The sequence below is a fragment of the Lagopus leucura genome, unplaced genomic scaffold (genome assembly GCF_019238085.1).
Source record: "Lagopus leucura isolate 7727_CA_CO unplaced genomic scaffold, USGS_WTPT01 Super-Scaffold_73, whole genome shotgun sequence".
In the NCBI taxonomy this organism is placed as follows: domain Eukaryota; kingdom Metazoa; phylum Chordata; class Aves; order Galliformes; family Phasianidae; genus Lagopus; species Lagopus leucura.
Window position 1 is genome coordinate 65,913,046 of NW_024962252.1, and position 20,286 is coordinate 65,933,331.

General features: G+C 41.0%; 1 protein-coding gene across 1 annotated transcript in view; it reads right to left on the reverse strand.

Annotated features, from left to right (window-relative positions):
- Window positions 1–12,742: 12,742 nt before the first annotated feature.
- NID1 (nidogen 1) overlaps window positions 12,743–20,286 on the reverse strand; it is a 37,027-nt gene continuing 29,483 nt past the window's right edge. The window contains exons 16-20 of the mRNA XM_042883756.1: window positions 19,366–19,537; window positions 18,575–18,732; window positions 17,215–17,338; window positions 15,954–16,066; window positions 12,743–14,514 (exon numbers count right to left, since the gene is read on the reverse strand). Coding sequence (XP_042739690.1) covers window positions 14,393–14,514; window positions 15,954–16,066; window positions 17,215–17,338; window positions 18,575–18,732; window positions 19,366–19,537 — 689 coding nt within the window. The 3' untranslated portion in view covers window positions 12,743–14,392. The remainder of the gene's footprint in view (window positions 14,515–15,953; window positions 16,067–17,214; window positions 17,339–18,574; window positions 18,733–19,365; window positions 19,538–20,286) is intronic.

A 20,286-nucleotide genomic window follows, 5' to 3' on the forward strand; every position in this document is an offset into this window, starting at 1 on the left:
TCCATTCAAAATCCAGCAGGTGCAGAAAAATGCTTTTCCGGCTCCAGGAAACTCACTGGGCAGAGCAGGCTGGGTTATAATTCACAACTGGCTTTCCTTTTTTAAATAAATTAGCAGACCAAAAATGTCGCAGTTTAAAAAGATTCCAGAATAAAAGTTCTGTTTAGCACTTGGCAGCAGGAATCTCAGATGCTTTGCTATATTTGTTACTGCTCATCCAATCCACATACCTCAAAATTACCTGGGAAAGCACTGAGATCAGACAGTATCTGGCCAAACTGGAAGAACTCCAGGTCCTATCAGAAATAGAGCACTGGCTGCACCTAGTATTTTGTGACTGTATTTATAGGACAGGGTTATGGAAACATTTGATAAAAGAAAACGCACCCTCTTATTACAGCTTGACCAATCCAGAAATTATAGTCTATACTTACACTGCTTTAAGAACTGTCTGACGTGGCCTGTCTAAGGAGGAAGATACCTTCAGCTGAGTAGAGCCTGCAGCTGAATTTCCCCCTTCATCCCAGATCTTTTGATTTTCCCCCAGCTTGCCTCTTCAGCAGAAGGGATGTAATGACATAGGACACTCAGCTGAGCCTGGCCCATCTGGGATGACGGATGATGGCAGCACTTGCCAAAAGCTTGCATGCACTGCAGCAATCTTGCAGAAAAGCCCTCTGTATGAATGCCATTACGTGAGGCATTGCCTGGATAAGGCTTCTCCTGAACAGAGAAGAGCATCCTGGCTACCATACTCAGGAAAAATGAATTCCTGCTCAAATGGATGCAGAGAAGGATGTCGGGAATCTGAGAGTGTCTTATAAGAAACTAAGACAGCTAATTTTGCTTGGTCCAGCAAAGTCTGAGAAAACACATGATCACTTCCTATAAACATACTGAAAAGAAATTGAAAGAGAGGTTTAAGCAATGGGACAATGTTGGCACAAGGACGCATGGCTGTGAACCAGCCACATACAAATTCAGAATGAATTTAATGATTATTTCTACCCATCAATTATGTTCTGGAACAGACTTTTAGGCAGAAAGAGTAGCTGCAAAAGAAGCCTAATCAGTTTTAAGTCAAAGCTTGATAAATCCACTTAAGGGATAATAACACTGGGCTGTCTAGAACAGCAGACAACTGGACTCCATATTTTAGAAGATGCCTCCAAGTGCTGAGCTCCCAGATAAACAACAAGAACTCCTCTAAATGAGATGTCTTTTAAATCAGGGATACAGTACTACAACAGGAGGTCAGAACTTCTCCTTGTCAGGGAAACAGAAGTGCTGGAATGGAAAATAAAGTGTGGCAGCTACCTCAGTGTTGTTCAGCTCCAGTCTCAAACGCCAGCAAAGACCCTGAAGAAAAAGGAAATGTTTTCAAATGTTTTCTTTATTGAACTACATCCTCACTCAGTTAACACAGTGACTACAAAGCAATCCCTGCCTTATTGAGGAAGGTGGCTGAAATCCTAGGGAACCTGAAGGGCCCAGGTGACTGGAATGCAACCACATTCATTGCAACAACTCCAGGCATGCTGGGTGGTCTTAAAAAGGCACCACTCTTTCTCTCTCAGTGAAGATCTTGGAACTTTTATTTCTTTTTGAACTTAAACAGTTGGAGATAGAAGATTTAGGATGTGAATCCTTTGAAAAGATTCATGTCAGATAAGCTCTATAGCTTTCATCTGACATGTCTTTGCTGTGTGTGACTGAGGCTGAGGGGATGCTGTGACCCCACAAAATGACTACCTGCTTCCAATCGTCCATCACACAGACAGCATGCTGGAGGGAAAAAAAAAAATCAACTTGTTGGGTTTTGTTGCATGTTTTACTGGAATTAACATTTTCACAACATGTGGCTTTGCTGTAATTTTGTTTCCATGGGGAATCAGTCAGCAAGAAGCTCAGACAGGCACTCACCTTACAGCCCTCTGTCCTTAACACAGAGCAGAGCTGAGGATATCTCACAGATTCACGTTTCTCTGGTTCCTGCACTGTCTGAATCTCTCAAGTGGCCAGATCGCATCTTGTTTCTGTTTGTTCTATTCTTTCGCTGTATAGGAGGCACAGAGTTCCACTCTCAGAACTCGGTCGTCTTTATGTTCCATTTTCTACTGACTTGACTTCCTGAACTCTGTATGCTTCCCGGCACTATCTTTAATATCTCCAATCAGCACACGTTTCGCTGGAAGCCTGGGAGTCCCCTGCTAGTGTAAGCACCAAAGCAGCAGCTCCACGCTTCCAGATTCCGCCCAGCCGCCCCCTGCCCGTCCCACCCGGCTGTCCCGCCTCAAGCCCGCGGAGAGCCGGGCTGTGTTGTTACGCCGCCACCTAGCGGTACCTTCCGCTCCCGCCCACGGCTTTCATCGAATCATTGCAGCAGCAAAGCCCACCAACATCACCCGGTCCAACGCCAGCCCACCCCCTCCACGCTCGCTAACCACGTCTCTCAGTGCCACATCCACATGTTTTTGCAACACTTCCAGGGATGGTGACCCCACCACCTCCTGGGGGGCAGCCTGTGCCACTGCCTCGCTGCTCTTTCTGAAAAGTATTTACTAATATCCAACCTGAACTTCCGCCGGCACAACTGACATGCCAGCTTCTCAGGCGTCTCAGCTTTGTTGTATGGTTTCAGAGTGGAGCTCTGGGAAGTGCTATTGCTCATGCTGTGCCCATGCATTGCTCGTGCAGGCTTTCTCGCTGCTACTGCTCTTTCAGCAGCCACCAGGAATAGCAGTACCAACTCTTGTCATCACCTTTTCTTGTACATTGGCTGTCTGCCCCTTAGAGAGCCCTGCCCAGACCAACAGTCCTCCCACTGAGGGCTAGCAGCGGAGAAGGCTAAAGCTGCACTTCGACAGAAGCACTGCCTCAGCAGAAAGTAAGTAGGCAGCCAGGATGTCTATCTGCAAGACAGATCTGGCTTTCCAAAACTGCTGTTTTGGGGCAAACTCCTGTTGCACCCCTGGCTCTCCAGAAGGACACCTCATAGGCAGAACCATCTTTAACCCATGCTGGCAACAGCAGTAGCACTCAGCTTCACGGAATGCCCCAGCTCACAAACTTACCTGCTAACAGTTAACTGAGCTGCAACCAACTCTGATAGGGCATCCAAAAAGTAAAACAAGACCAATCAACTCTTCAGAGCTTTGTCTCTTTCAATTACCTTAAAGCAGCAGCTGTGCAAACACTGATGGTAGAACAAACAGTTCGGGCACTTTTTTGAACTAGAATTACCAAAGAGGTGTATTTGCCCTGGCTTCTCACGCAACACAGTTCTCTCAAAAGCAGTCCTACCTCTATGCTTCTTTTTAGGCCTTGCTCAAGAAGGCATGAGAAACAGACTAAGTTGAAGCCACAGTAACCTTTTATCCATCATAAATTTCTGCAGATTCACAAATGCTATGCCTTGCGCTGGTGCTGTGCAGGCCCTCAGAAACCAGAGAACAGGAAAGGCGTGAAAATGGCCATTCTTTCTGCACCAGAATATAAAAGCGAAGACCAACTTGCAAAAACAAAACATGTGTCTAATTAATGCAAAATGATACCAGATTCTGCTCCCTTGATTTGTCAGTGTGAAGTGAGAGCTGCAGAGCACTACCATTTGCTACTGAGAAGAGGTATGTGAGTTCTGGCCTTAAATATTTCCTCTTTGGCTAAACTCCAGCCTCTTTGTTTTTTCTTTATTAGGCTGAAGATTTTAAAACTGGAAATGCAAAACAAGGGTTAACAATGCCACCAGCCAAAATATGTAGTGAAAACACCCAATAGTGCAGAGCTCTAACCTCAGCATTCCTCCCAGTTTCCCATTCTCCAAGGATCACAGCCCCCAAGCTGGGACTGTAGAGTACTATGAGACTATTATTGTTTAGTAGTTCTTTATGTGAAGTATTAATGAAATGGAGACTGCCTCTTGTATATGCAAACTGCACTGCGTCTTAGAGGTTGGGACACACCACCAGCCTCCCTTCTGAAACTTCTCCTTCTGCCTGTCCTGTGAAACATTCCCTTCTTCCAGCAATACCATCATTCAGGTCCATAATTAACACTGCTAAAATTGTCATCCATTGCCGTTCACCCCATGCTTTGGCAACTCACCTATTCTTTGCTGATCCAGATGACTCTTCTGTGTTGCCTGAACCATCATGGGCACTCTTCTCAATTATTTTTCTAAATGTCCTCAGCTTTATCTACCTCTTGTTTGTAACCAGTTTCTTGCTCATTCTTCCAAATGCTTCCACAGTCTAGTTCTACCCGACAAGAGATTCTCCACTTCCTTTTTAAACAGCCTCTCACAGCCTAGAAAAAAGTCTTTCTTTCACAAGTTACTAGATTTCTGGTGTGCTATTGAGTTCCTCTTCAAAGCCATCTTCTCCACTAGCACACCCTGCTAATTCCAATGTAATAACAGAGGTAAGATGTGAGATTCGTGGATACCATTTTTATCCACTTGCTTCTGCTCACTTTCTCCAGGCCCAGCACTTCAGGCTCTCCTGCCTACACATCTCAGCGGGATTGAGTGCACCCTCAGCAAGTTTGCAGACAACACCACGCTGAATGGTGCAGTTGACACGCTAGAGGGAAGCAGTGCTTTCCACAGGGAGCAGGACAGGCTTGAGAGGTGGGCCTGTGCCAACCTCATGAAGCTCAACAAGGCCAAATGCAAGGTCCTGCATCTGAGTTGAGGCGATCCTTCAAATACAGCCTGGGCAGAGAATGGCTCGAGAGCAGCCCTAAAAAGGATTTGGGAGTGCCAGTTGATGAGACTCAAAATAAGGCAGCACTACGCACTTGCAGCCCAGAAGGCCAACCATGTCATGGACTGCATCAAGAGAAGTGTGACCAGCAGGTCAAGGAGGTGATTCTGTCCCTCTGCTCTTGTGAGAGCCCACCTGGAGCACTGCATCCAGTTCTGGGACCCCCCGACACAAATGTTTAGGAGCTGTTGAAGCAGGTAGAGAAAGGCCAGAAAAAATAATCAGAGGATTGGAGCACCTTCTCTATGAGGACAGGCTGAGAGAGGTGGGGTTCTTCAGCCTGGAGAAAAGAAGGCTTCAACCTTACAGCAGCCTTCTGGTACCTGAAGAAGCATTACAGGAAAGCTGGGAAGGGTTTTTTTTTTATAAGGGCATATGGCAAGGACAAGGAGAAATAGTTTTAAAACTGGAAGAGGGTGAGTTTAAACTTCCAAATTGGGAATTTGGAAGAAATTCTTTACTATGAGGGTGGTGAGACTGAGGAGTAAGATAAAGTAAGGAAGTGAAATACACCTGTAACAGGTGATGATCTATTGGTGTTGGGAAAAAGCTTGATAGCAAGATACAAAGTCTGTATCATCTTCCCATGCTTGAAAGAAATAAAGCTTTTAGAGGAGAGGGGCACAAATCTCAAATTTTCTACTATCAACAGCAGGTGAAACTGGACAATTCTTTTTGTCAAAAAGTCTTAGCAGACTTCAGGAAAAGAGCTTTAGTGCTTATTAACAATATATAACAATTGTGTGCAATTAAGATTGTGGTTTATACATAATTTTAGAATTTGCTTTTATTCTACTGGGAAGAGAGAAATACCAGGAAGACATGCTATTAGCCAAGAATCTCCTCAAGTCAGCCAGCATAGCCAACACAAAATGGATCACTTAACATCCTGCTTGCAGTGCATAAGCAAGAAGTGAAAAAAGTAATATCTTATTTATAAATGGCATTAAATGCATAGCAGTTCTTTGTTAAACAACAGCCAAAATTAACACTGAACTGTCTTCTGCTTTTTTAGACACTGCTCTCCCATAGTATCAAAACAGCAGATTGTGTGAAGTTTTAAGAAAGCTTTTAAGAAAGTTTTAAGAAATTAGGGAAAAATTGTGTTGCAAATACTAAAGATATACTTTCCTTGTGGAGCTGTTCTTAAACACTGCTGGCTGAAAAAAAAACAAAAAAACTTTTAAATGAGAGCAGATAAAAGCCAAAGAAACAAAACAAAAACATAAAACAAAACAGCCCCCAGCCTCCAGCTAGGAGATAACCGATTTGAAGGACAATACTGAATTCTGCACATCAGATTGCTCCTAAACAAGATACTGAGGGACTGCATCCATTGGAAAACCATTTCAGATGATAACTGCAAACTACTGACAAGACAAGAAGCTGATATCATTTCCTGAATTTGTCAATCAGTACAACTAACACATTTTTGTTCCAATTTCAGGAAGATCCTCAGCAAGAAAATTCAGTATTTTGCCCATCACAAGCACTTGAATAAGACCCAAGAACAGGCTGACACAGGGCACTAATCAGGCCTTTGGCCATGTGCCTCCAAACAGTGTCAGTTACAGGCACTGTCACCACACCTGCATTAATCAGAAAGCAGCATTCAGATCTGTTCACTTTTACAGCTTGCTGATACTTTGGGTAAGCACTTTTCCAGCAAGATTTGGCTTTTCAAAGTCTTACTTCTGATCTCCGTATGATCTTTAAAACTTGGAAGGAGAAGTCTTTGATGTGGGCTCTTGCATAAACAGAAGCAAAGACTTGCACAGTATCTAACTGCAAAGAAGGCAATGCTGGCCAGGGCTCAAGCAGTGCAAAGTGTTCTCTCTAAAAGTAGGGGAAAATGGAAACGAGAAATCCAAACAGCAAATACCATCACCACTGCTCAACCAAGCAAGCAATAAAGACAATAAAAGCCAGTCTGAAAGGAAAAGATACCCTTCTAGTGTATTGAGGAGCTTCAGGTGTGGTCTTGCATCTCTTATTTGGCAGCTACACTAAAGCCATTCTGACGTGAGGAAAATGGCAAGAAAAAGAAAGGTTAGAAGAGCACTGAATAACAACACTCAGAGCCAACTAACGCTATAAAACTGTAAAAGTTACTTATTCGGGACCTAGACCACGACGTGCACTGGGAAGGAGCATTTTCTCCTACTTCTACTCCTCTTTTATCCAGAGAGCAGCACGGGAAACGCAGCGCGCGGCTCCCCTCGCTCCCAGCTGCTGGCAAAGCGGGCGCCAGGGGGCCTCCGCTGCTCAGCACCAAGCAACGAGGGCACGGAACTGTGGGCTGAACCAGCACACTTCAGTCTTAGCGAGAGTAGAAACTGTGCCTGCGAGGGAAAAAGCAACGAAAGGAGCGATGGAAAAAAGGCACCACGGCTAATCTAAACTGAACCCTACAGTAAAACGGCTAGAAAATGTGATTTTTTCAACGCAAGAAAAACAAAACAGCAACAAAAAGTTATTTAAATGTGTCACAGAAGGGAAAGGAGTGATTTACAACTGAATTAATACAGTAAAATAAATCAACTTTAGTCCTGTTGATCAGCTGATAAGGACAGATGTTTCGAGCTGCCTGTGCTGCTCATAAAGGAAGCTCAAGTCAAAGATGAAACCCATGACTTCAGGGCAGTTTGATTGTAATTTAAAAGAGCTCTCCTTCATGTTTTCCTCAAAGCGATACCTGCACAGACAAGCACAAGTTAGGCACCTATCCCACAGGAGCATTACAAATCAAAGAATCATACAATGATTTGGGTTTAAAATATTTAAAATGTTTAAATGTTTCAAAAGTTTAAGATGTTGCATGTACTACACAGCTTGGTGCTGTACCTTCTCACCAAGGATTAAATCTGTTGACTTGCCTGCACTCAGCTGTGCTCTCCTGAATATCTCCTGATATCCTGGTACTGAACTGTCTTTTAAACATCCCACCAGCTCATGAGGCCAATGGAAACTCAAAAAGGAATCCATGCAGAATCTGAAATCCAGACATACAGAAAATAAGAGATCTCATCTCTGATCGCAGCCTTCTACTACACACAACCATCTCCACATTCAATACTGTGTTTTAGATTGCTGTTGAATAATTTTGTTTGTATTATACCTTGTAAGTATTTATAGTGACAGAATCTTTTGTTCAAATGTTTCATAAGGTTCCCTTTCCTGTGACAATACCAATTCTAATTTCACTTTAGCATAACAAATGAAGCATAGTTACATGAAAGCCCTTCTTGCCCAACTGAATTTTTGAGAAAATGTTGGACTTCAGGACTTCAACACCAAAGTGGTTCAGCCCTAAGATGTTGCCATGGAGAATGCATCTCCTGCATCTTCTCCATCTTTTGAGATTTCAGAAGCTGGCAAAACAAGGTCTTAAGCATTTTGCTCTCAAATCTGCTCTTACGTGGAAGTTGTTCTGGCTTCGACTTGACACTGGACTAGACATGTTGCAGAGGTTCCTTCAGTCTAAATAAACTTAAAGTGTAGTGCTGCACTGGTCTTTTTACTTCTTATTGGAGTCAAGAGCATTGGGGGTCACATCTATAAGAGCTGGGGCTTTAGGAGAAAACATTTTTCTTGATAAAAAATTTTGAACAAAATTGTAATGTGTTTCTTAATTGTTGTACATTTGTTGCTCATTAAAAGATGTCTTAAGAAACTTTTTATACAAGCACATGCAATTCTTCCCTTTGTGATTCTTCATTCTAGTAAAAATCAAGCTGAAAATGAAAAAAATACAGATTGCATAACTGTAGGAATATAAATCAGTCACAGAACTGGAGAACAAAAATGAATGCAAATTTTCTTGTTCCACTAGTAGTATAATACTCTATCAGAACAAATGTACAATTTAGAGATGTTTTCAGACTCTCATGGCTGTCCCTGAGAGATGTCAATTCAGCAGACAAATTATGAACTGTAGATTGAGCAAATGCAAGTACTGCCAATTTGTATCCAAAAAAGTTTGGATTCCGGGAAACACCCAGTGGGGACTGGGATTTCACAGGGCACATATCAATCACTGACAGCACTTCCCCTGAGAGAAACAATTTCCTCCTCCTTGTATTAATCCACGGTTAACATTAAAAACATCTTTCCTGGCAAAATACAGTCTCCTAAATTCATAAAATTAGTCAATAAAAACTACCAGTCACAGACAGCCACAGTAAGTACATGAAGACCACAGCCATCTGACACTGCTGGAAGTTGTTCCTGCCACGACAGTGCGTAGATGTGTCTACCTGGAGAAGATGCACCATATCAAATCTTTAGCCCTGGACCAAATGCATTTTAACTGCTACAGAGGCTATATCAGACTTTGTACTTTGTCTTATTAGCTGGGTGCAACATATTATAGGCTCTAGCAGATGATGTGCCAAGATTTTGGCTGAAACAACTTAATTTTCAGATTAAGGTCAACTGAAAATGCCATCAGGGCATGTCATCATGACAGCTGAGTCACAAGGCAGGTAAGCACAGATACTGACTGCAGCACATCAAACTCTTATTGTTTTGCAGAAATCAGTGTCATGGTCCAAGAACCTGGAAGGACCTCATGTCTGTAAGAGAAAGAAACTATGTGGTTTTCCATTTCCACTCATATATATGTTTGAAAGGGCAACAGGCCCCTAAGATAAATGATTAAAGTACAATCACTTAAAAATACATTAGATACATCTGGTCAAAGGTTAATAACCACTAAGATAGCCTTCAGTACTCAACAAGGGAAAGAATCTCATGCTTACAAATACATCATCAGGGACCTTTGGATTCCAGCTGCTAGAGATGCTTAGCAGATTGATGGCAGACCATTGCTTTTTTGCTCTGGCTTTCTTCTGGGCTATCTGCTGAGGTCTGTTCTCTGCATAAAGCAGGAAGGAACCACAGTGCCTAAAGAGAGTGGTCAGAGTGCTGTGGTCAGTGGGATTCTAGTGAGAAAGGAAGAGACTTGAATGGTTTCCAAAACCCCACTCATCGACTCTGCAAGTTTATCTTCCTTGCCCTACTGCCAGCAGTGTACTGACCACAAAAGCACCACAGTCCCCATGCTAGCTGCTCCTCCCACCTTCACAATGATCAGCTGCTGCTGCCTCAAGATCTGCTTCCCCTTCAGTTGCCTTTCACCGCTGTTACCCTTTCTCCACAACCTACATGCAGCTTCTGGGAAGATTTCCACTGCCATCCTTAATGCCACTAAACAAGTTCCTGGGTCAGACGCACAGCCACTTGTAGCGTGGCCCATCAGTATCTGTACAGCAGGCTGTGTTTCTCATTACACAACCCCTTAGTATGCCTCAGGTGTGCTCCAGATAGTGCATCGGATAGGAAGCACTGCCTGCCCAGAGCAAAGGTACTACAAATTGAAATTGGTTTTGGTGAATACTTGAAATAAAGAAGTCAAAGGCTGAAATATGCCATGCTGGCTGCCTGTGAGACTAGCAGCTTTCCTCTGTTCATAAAGTTCAGAACCCTTCTGGAAAAAGAAAAAAAAAAAAAAAAAAATTAAATGTTACTATAGCTCCATCTGCTTCGCCTACAAAGCAGCAGGGAATTCCACTTGCTGAGCTGCAGGGGCAGCTGAGCCTCTTGTTCGTTATGCAGAGCCCCCGAGTCGTACATTTGTAGGAAACAGTTTTCAAATCTTTCACCTATTTTACTGACAGATTGCCTCTAAACTTATTTATCAGACAAAGGACAGATTTCAAGTGGGGACAGATCTCAAGTGGGACAGAATTTAAACAAAAGAAGTGGTTCAATCTCTTAACAAACAAACTGCTGCCAGATCCCCAGCTGGGGACTTGGATGCTGGAGGCAATAGGCCAAGCAGGGGGTGTGTCTCAACTGTATTCCCTGCAAACATGTGTGTTATACAACCTTGCCGCCCCCCCCCCCCCCCAAGATCTCCAAGCAAAAAGATCTCCTTCACCATGTCCTCAGCCCTTCTTTGCTTCTCTGAGCACTGCTGGCTCCTGGTAGGGTTCTGCCTCCCCTGAGGCTGCCCCAGCTCAGGAACCCCCTTCCCCTGGTCACCAGTATCCCTGATTGACTACACAACAGACCTCCTCTAATTTGCATTTAACCATAGATTAAACTGATGCACTGTGACACTGTCATTGAGGGGACATTATCCCCTATTAATCATCTGTCGTTCTTAATTATACGTCTAAGAGTTTAAATTGTAATATGTTGTGACAAAATTGTGCAACCGGAGAATTGCAGAATAAGCAGTTTGCCAAATTGGAAAAATACTGGATGTGATGCTGGGGTTCTGTAAGACACACTAGACTTTCACCACGAGGAGAGAGTTCTTGAGTAGTTAAAAAGTGAGTGAAGCAGCATTATTAAACATCCTTCAGATGGAAGGGGGGCTGAAGCACTCCATTGGTTCATCAGGGAATCAATATGAGCTGCAATTGTTTGCAACTTCTTACATCACTGCTAAACATTTCCATTTATTATTTGATATGTGGTAGAAGATTTGAATGGAAGTATTTAAAAAACATTTAACTTAGCTATGTAGTAAGTCTTTTGTAAGTATTTTGTTTTTTGTTTAGCTGTTAAATGAATTGTTCTTTCCTGGAAAAGCTGAAAATCGACTAATGTTTGGTAGGAAAAAAAAAAAAAAAGGAACTACAATTACATTTAATCAATCATCTCTTCCAACACCATAACAGAAGCTGACATGATTACAGTCCCAGACTATTACGATAAATTAATTTTGAAGAAATCCCATTTTCCATAGATGAATTAGATACACGTCAGCATGAGAAAGCACAGTGTTATAGAAAGATGCAATTAACTCCCTATGTTTAGAGGAAGGAAAGAGAAAATTCATATTTGTAATCTCTCATTCAAAATACTTGTGAACATTTAAATGCAAAAATTATGATAAACACAAGACAGACATCCTGCCACGGGCTAATGCCAAAATGTCAAAAGATTAGGTTCTCCCCAGACTACAATTAAAATGAGGAATGCAACACCATAAAATACCTTTGAAGCCAAATATTTAGCAATACTCAATGAGGAAGCAAACATTTAGAGCAATAAGGAAACTCCAGAGCATCATGACCCAGAGCACACTCCCACCACTAGCAGCTGAGCTGGTTGTATGAGGCCAGCTGGCTGATAGCAGGTATGAAGAAAGCCTAAAGAAACCTCAGCAGAGGCTTGTCCTCAAACTCTGCTTCTGAGAGGCCCCGCTGAGGGCCACCCTCCCTTCCCTTGGGGGCTGCTCTTTAGCTGAGGCTCTCACTCTGAGCCTTGCCAAGAGCTGTGCCACAGCCATGCACCCCACTGATCCTTATCCTGGCCAAGATACCAACTGCCCTGTCCACTACAGACCTGCCTGGCAATCACGGGACAACCTGATCCTGGTCACTGCATCCAGATCTGACACTGGCATACTGCAAGAGTAAAAGTGAAGGAGTTTAACTTCAGCATCGCCACCTCCAATAGGCTGCACAGCTTAGATTTCAACCTGCAGGTACAGCACACCTACAGCCACACACACAACTCACATGCTGCAGCACCAAGTGACAAAGCACCCTGCCACCTCAAAACTCTGCACACAGGCCAGCTTTGGGAAAAGCAATGCGTTCTGTCCCTCGCTTCCTGTAGTCCTTGCCCTGTATTCCCACTAACACACAAGAGTTTAGTATGGTAGAGCTGAATTAGGTTTACCTGACAAAGTTAAACAAAAGTTAACAACCAGTACAAGGTCTGTGCAATCCAAGTCACAAAACAGAGGAATCTATATGTTCTTCAGGTCCTCTCATATTTGTTTAGAATACTACTGCTTTTAAAACTTAAAAGCCCTATTTTGTTTCATCTCAGATGAGAAAAATCACGACTAGATAGAAGAGTTAGCTAAACCCAGACCTGTACAAGAAGAGAATTCAGACATTGCATATCACTTCCGTCTGCAGGCAGGACATTTTTTTTTTAAATAGAAAATAATAAAATTTTTAAAAAAACATTTTTTATTGACCATACTGTAGATACCTGTACAGAGTGTAAACTTTAATATTTCACCAGATATGTGAGTAATTCTGGAGAAAGAATTATCAAGCACCTTCATTTCAACACATTTTTGATATTTACAGAAAGAAATACCTGATTAAGTGTATGAGTAAAATGAATTGTTATAAAATGTTACACCAAAATATCTTTAAAATGTTTACATTGTTATTTTATGATAAATATACAATTAAAGAGGAAGATGTCACACATTAAGACTCAGAACTGGCTCTTTATGAAGCTTAATTGTAGCATCTGGAAAGGGAGAGGAAATAGGGATATTAATAGCTTACTGCTCTTATCACAGCACTGTGAAGTGTACACTGACAGAAGTGGACCTGCACGTGAGCTTGTTTCCCAACACACTGTGCAGAAGTTAAACTTCACACTTGGTTTAGTATGACATTAAGAATATACATTTTTGACTTTGCCTCCCAACTCTAGCTCATTGGTAATGCTGAAAATGTGCTTTGAAACAAAGATGCTTTGAATCTGAAAGTTTGCTTTGATTTTCAGCATACTTTTTTGCTGTTACTCAGCAATAGCACACAAAGGGGACGTAATACTTTTTACCTTTAAGCACCAAGACACAGCCAACCTTTTGGAAATCAGATTTTTAACTGCTATGTTTCTTAAGGTTTACCAAAAAAAGCATAATGTAGTTTGCTAAAGAAGAAAGATGGCTACAATAAATTTCAAAGATCATTTTCAGGCTTAAAGAATCAAATATAGAAATATTATTTTAAAAGCTCTCAGGAAACAAATATGACTCTCTCTTTCAAAAACAAACACCTCCAAATGAACCAATATCTATTCTTTGATGAACTATCAGCATCTGAGACCTAAATCTAAGTTTGTTTAGGGGATTTTAGGAAAATGCTAAGGAATCTACATCAGATGGAAGAAAAACAAATCTCTTAAACTCCAGCAGAAAATTCAAACACACCCATTACACAGTTCCAACTATAAAGAATCACATGCCGTGGGTAGGAATCACATGAGGGTAGTAAATAATACCCTGACAGCATGCGGATAAAGTATTTTCATAACAACAAGTCAAAAGTTGAGATTCAAGTTTTGAAAATTCAAAGACTGGTAGTGGGGATGAATGCAGTTAGGCATTAAATCTGTGATATTACCGGGTGTTCTCACCTACATCTATCCATCCTTGGGCCCTCTGTCTGCTTCTCAGCAAAAGTACAGCCTTCACATATGCAAAGGGCCAAACGTGCCATTATACAGATAACTGCTGTGTGCTTTGAGGTACAACCCAGTCTCAAGATCACACCATCCTTTACCCTGTCCTGTATTCAGCTAAGACACACTTCCTCTTAGCCTGACTCAGGTACAACTAAGGCCTCCACGTTTTTCTTTCAAAGCAAAAACATTGTATTACAGGGATTAAGATGCAATTAGACCTAACCTGTATGGCTCTGTCTTGCCTAACTGCTACAAAACAGTCTGCATACGCACATTACGGCTTGCAGTCAACAGCATGCAGCACTTATCTCTAGGGCCTGATTGTGTTGATAGATCTGAATTGTTTATGGCACATTCCCAGAAGGTGCCTGCTGCTTGAAAGCTTGTTTTAATACTCAGTTTCTTTCTATACAATCCACTCCAACTGTGTTGTCAGGGCAGCGGCAAGAGCGGCCTTCTGGGGTAGCCAAGCAGAGGTGAGTACAACCACCATTATTCACTGTACAGTAGTTATGTCCTAAAAAAAAGAAGAGATGAAAAATGTTGAAGGAAAGCAAAAGCAAACCCACAGTAAAGTCCAAACGCATGTGCAAAATATGCAGATTCGTGACTATGCCAGGGAAACAAACTGAGATTGAAAAAACTACGCGTTGGGAAGATCAAAGTCATCAGATCCCTGCTTCTGATATTCACCTCAAGGAAAGGTCCAGATATCAGGACAGAGCAGGATAGGCAGCATCAAAAAATATGCTCAGAAATGTACTTCACAAATTGGCTGAGTGGTCACAGATATTAGAATGATGATGGGGTAAGGAAATGCAAAATGCAACAAATGAGGACCAAATTCAAAATGGTACAGAACTTCATTCCCACTTTTCTACTAGAAAACCACTGAGGAATAAATAGCAAAATAAATAAATAAATAAATAAATAGGTTTAGGGAGGAATGCATTAACATTGAGGGTAAAATGAAAGATGAAGGAATGCCTAAAGAAATGGATTTGAGGGGAAAGACATCAGTCAGAGACAAACATCTGAAGTAAATAAGAGAAAAAATAATGTCAAGGTTTCTAAAATTACAAATATAATCTTTCAGTCACAGCACAGACTGTTGTTTTGTTATACTGTGCCTATTGCAATGGAAATATCAATTATTAACTAGTAGTTAACATTATCAAGTTAACTAGATAACCAACTAATTAACTACTAGGAATAAAATGTCTGATTTCTTAGTTATGAAATTCATATGCATATTTTAATGCTCTGAACCAGACATGCAATTAGGTTTTTACTGTACATATTGAATAACTTGAGCAAATACTCTAATATTTAGGATTTTTTAGGCCTGAAGTTAAAACAACACAGTTATAAATCTAGCCAAATAATAATAATAAAAAAGAGAACTCTTCTAATAACAGTGATTTGAAAAGAATAGTGGAAGAACTGGAACAGTGGTATTGCCTCTAAAAGAGTAAACTTATTTCAAGACTATCAGCTTTCTCTCTTCTAAGCTTCACAGGGGGCTTTTCAGTAACGTATCTGAAAAGCTTAACATTCAACAGAGCAGAAAGATCAGTCCACCCACTATGCCACCTGCTGTTTTTTGAACATTCCCATCTTAAAAACACCGGATCTCATTAAGGAAATCTGGAAGACCATTTTTTCTATAGTTTGAAATAAAAATTGAGTAAATAAGGCCCTAGCCACAATTTAGACACTGACAAGACAGCAGCTTTAGCCATGTCTAACGATAGAACAAGACTCCTCTGCCTATTATGATTGGATATGGCAACTATAAAAAAATTGACATTTTCAATTTCTCTGAAGACTGAAATCTAAGCAAACCTTCACTAACCACCTACATTGGGTGGCAGTAAAGCTCTCACTGAAGGGCTAGGTTCATTCATGTGCTAAGATGCTGCACAGCTGGAAAAACTTGAGGATCATCTGTATTACCTCCTGGGCACTGAGCAAAAGCTGTAGTGATTCCATAGAGACGAGAGCGCTTGTGAGGTTGGAAGTTATCATTTTCTACTGAAACCATGCGATCCACAGCTACAACAGCATCCCTGACAAATACAAGAGAGAATATACAGAAGTGAGATTAATATAGGAGTACAAGACAAAACAAACAAAACAAAAGAAGGAAGAAGTCTTGAATTGCTTCTTTTTTCACTATTAGAGAGTGATGTCTGAAGAAAAATCCCCCAAGACCTCAGGCCTTGGACAACTCAAACACAAATATCGCAGCCTTCATCCTAGGCAGCAATGAGATTCAGTAGCAGGGAGCCAACTTAATAATTTTGGAGGTACTTCCAAACACACATCCCTCTACAGGAACACATCTGTTAGTGGTTTTGATGCATTACATATTCTGCAGTCCCATATTTTCTTTGACATAGGCAATACAGCTATTACACATACTGATTACAATGTATTCCAGGTGGAGCCTCATATTTGGAAGGAACACTGTCAAAAGCATTTTTTCTTTCCTAGGAACCAAAGGGCAGTAACTGACACAACTTCAACAGATTCCCATTTATCCAGAATAGCATTTCCCAGCTGTTAGATTCTAGCCTGGGAATCCTTAAACTCACTAATAATTCTTCCTGCTGCAAGTGACAGAATCGTTTGTATACGAGTTTGTAGATAGAGCCCACATAACTACATCCAAGAAAGACAGTTAAAAATACATGAACTGGATATTTTTTTCTGTAAATACATACTAAACTTCAAAGTCTCAATTGCATTTCAATGTTTTAGTTTACTTGCAACAAAGGAAGTGCCATCAAGATGGTAAAAATGTCCTCTTATTTCTGGTTAAGTATTCAACATAATATCCAGCATAAAAAGTCTTGAGTGACTAACTTCTGCCCTCTACAATGCAGCAACTAAAGCCTTAAGGGAAACATGTTAACTCCCACTCATTTCCCAGAAATGCTTAGTGTTGTAAGTATTTTTTTAGAGGACAAATCACTACGCTAAGAAGAAAATTCAATTAAGTGGCAACATCAATAGGTCAGCTCTACAGAATCATTCTGTCCTGCAACAGCTATTGCCAGAAATAGAAAGAAAAAAAAAGAAGAAAAAAAAAAAAAGAAGAGGAATGGAGGAATGTGTGATATGTCAGACATGAGAAATGTGGTATAAGCTTCACTTCCTACCAGGCAGAAGAACAGAATAACACATTCCATAATTTCTTTAGCAGATAAAATACCTTCTCCAGTCTGTGTAGTACAAATTCTTCCCATAGCTTGTAACACCAAAAGGATACTGAATTCCTTCAACAATCTTGCGCCGACCAAGCTGATTAGGGTTCATGCATTCCAGTCTCTTGGTACCTGGGTGAAGTGAAACAATTCCATTTCTTCAAATGGAAGACCAAGAGCTCTCACAAGGAAGAAAGGATAAGCATAAACATGCAAGCACAAACAGACTAATATTTTCTGGATGTCCTTCAGTCTGCTGCTCAGCCAAAGGCCTTCCCATTCCAAATCTCCAAACGTGTCAAAGAGTGGAAGGCAGAACACTTTAGTGCTAATGTAATCAGCACAGCACCTAACTTACAGAAGCACAAATGTCCGTTGCTCACAAGTTGAAACTCCAGGTACAGAAACCAGCATCCTCAGGCTGAAGTAGAAGCTGACAGAAGGTCTCCTCCATTCTGGAGGGATGCTTCAACCCCTATCCAGTTCTACCTCCTCCGGAAGGCACTTTTTAAATTGAGCTAGGTAAACATGTTTGCAAAATAATTGTTGGCTTGGGCAACCAAGGCAAGACTGCAGGAAAAATACCTAACTTATAGGTATAGGCAAATAAGGTGTAAAAAGGCTTAGTTTTAAGTCTGTTACACATCTCAGGAACACTTCTACAGGTGTTCCCATTTGCTAGCATTTTGTTAACTAGTGGGTTTCAAAATTAGGAGAAAAAAAGGAGAAGAGACAAATTTGAGAATAAAAGATGGGGAAAAAAAAAGAAAGTTAGCAGAGGGAGAAGTGATTAAAGGCTAGAGAAAGTTTCTTACAGTGAAAAACAGAGGATGATCTTTTTTAGCTTATCATTAACTTGAAAGGTGTCTTGAAGTATAAAAGCACCTCCACAGGAAGAGATCTCTGGCAGTCTACAGTGAGAAAGACAGCAAGATGGAAAAAGAAAGTTTATATGAGAATTAGAAGAATACTTTTTGTCTTTAAGCATAATCAGTGAGTCAATGGCAGAATTCATCTCTTGATCATAGCATCATAAAATGGTTTGGGTTGGAAGGGACCTTTAAGATCATCCCTGCTAGAAGCAGGGACACCTCCCAAGAGACCAGGTTGCTCAAAGCCCCATCCAGCCTGGCCTTGAACGCTTCCATGGAGGGGATACCTGCTGTATCTCTAGACAGCTTTTTGCTCATGACTAAAATATTTCAGCTTACACAGAATCCAACAGAGGCAGTATGAACAAATGAACTGAGATTACTAAAACAAAAAATCAAGGCATGAAATCCAAGTTCTAGACCAAAGAGCTATAAATACTAATTGGATGTGCTTAATATGCTAGTATTATGAAGATAGACTTCAACACCTATTTACCTGCATCTACCCAACATAACATTGAGGAATAAGGATCAAATGTCAGCCCATTTGGCAATCCCAGATCATCTTTCACAAGAATTCTTCTGTTTGTGCCATCCATGTATGAAGTTTCAATTTTAGGAGCTTCTCTGTTCCAGTCAGTCCAGTACAGGTTTCTTAAAAGGAAGAAAAAGGTAAAAATAAAGACTGACTGATCTCAAATTTTGTAATCAAGGAAAAAAAAATAGTAAGGATAAAAATAACACTACATTGCCAAAGTAGCAGTTACATTAGTAAGAAGCACCACTGCCCTTGAATACTGAAGTGACAAAACATCATGAAGACATACTGAATGTTGTACTTCTATTAATAAGAAGAAAACAATTACACACAAGAAGAAATGCTTTCCATGCTTTGTTTAGGTTATGTGCTAGATGCCAGGTAAAAACAATTCTATTTCAGCAGTTCTGTGGACTGTTTAAAATGCACATCCACAGCACTCCTTCCACCACCCATCATGTCTACACAGGCTAAGTAGCAGAAACAGCAACATTTGGCACCCATCTGTGGGATTCATTCAAAATCCTGTTTTTGTTTTCAGCACGTCAGGCAGTATACAGTGGAATTGATCAGTCGATGGTTAGGGGAGAACTTCAGAGAGGGCCATTAATTCACTAACAGTTTATTATTAATGGTCATTTGTTAGTAGTGGTTTGTTTGGCCTTGAATGCTCTTTCTGAGAGTATGAATTGACTTAACCCCTCTCAGAAGCCAAGCTTTGCATGTGTACTTTCAAAAGGTGTCCATACCCTCTCACAGGATCCACAACAATCGCACGGGGGTTCACCAGGCCAGTGTCAAAAAGGATGCGACGCTGGCGCCCATCCACTCTAGCCACTTCTATTCTATCAAGTTGAGAGTCAGTCCAGAAGATGTTGCGACCTAGATGATCTAGAGCTATCCCTTCAGGGCTTCCCAGGTCTGCAAGAGAATAGAGAAAAGTATTCATAGCCATCATATTTCTTAGCAACATGCGCCTGATAAGCATTCACAACTCTTAAGAGACTTTTATTTCCCAGTTTTCTGGTTGCAGACAACAAAAGCCACATCAGTCGGAAAAGCTTAATAGCTTTTTCCCCAGGCCTCCCTCAGCACATTTCCCTCCTTGGGAACACATCCTTCATATAAGCCTTGGATTTCACCTATGTTGCAGACAGAGCTACAGCACAGATAGCTCAGAAAGTTAAGATACTCACTTATGCTTGATATTATACATTTTACTGGGCTAACTGTTTTACTGAATGATAAATACAAGAACCAAACCAGCATGCACCCTGAGTCTGCAAGTAAACTTGTCTTGAGGAAGAAAGGAAAGAAAAAAAATGTTGAAAGCAGGGAAATAGAGACTACGAGAATCCTACTCTAACCTCCTTAGCAAGTCAGAAACTAGAATGATTTTATAGTGTTTAATATTCCCCCTTCTTTGGTAGGTGGCATACATGGCACTCATTTGAAAACTGGATTTTTAATAAGCTTAGCCAAAGCAATACAGAAAGTATGCTCCAAAGCACTAGAGATAATGCTATTAGTTAACTGATGGAATTTAGATCCTGTCCTTTGTTTTTGCACAGCAATCCTTTTTGGAACATATTTTAGTACTGTATGTGCACTATTTGTCTTGGATGCTTAGTTGTTCCAAAAGCAACAGGAAATAACAGATAACATCCTTT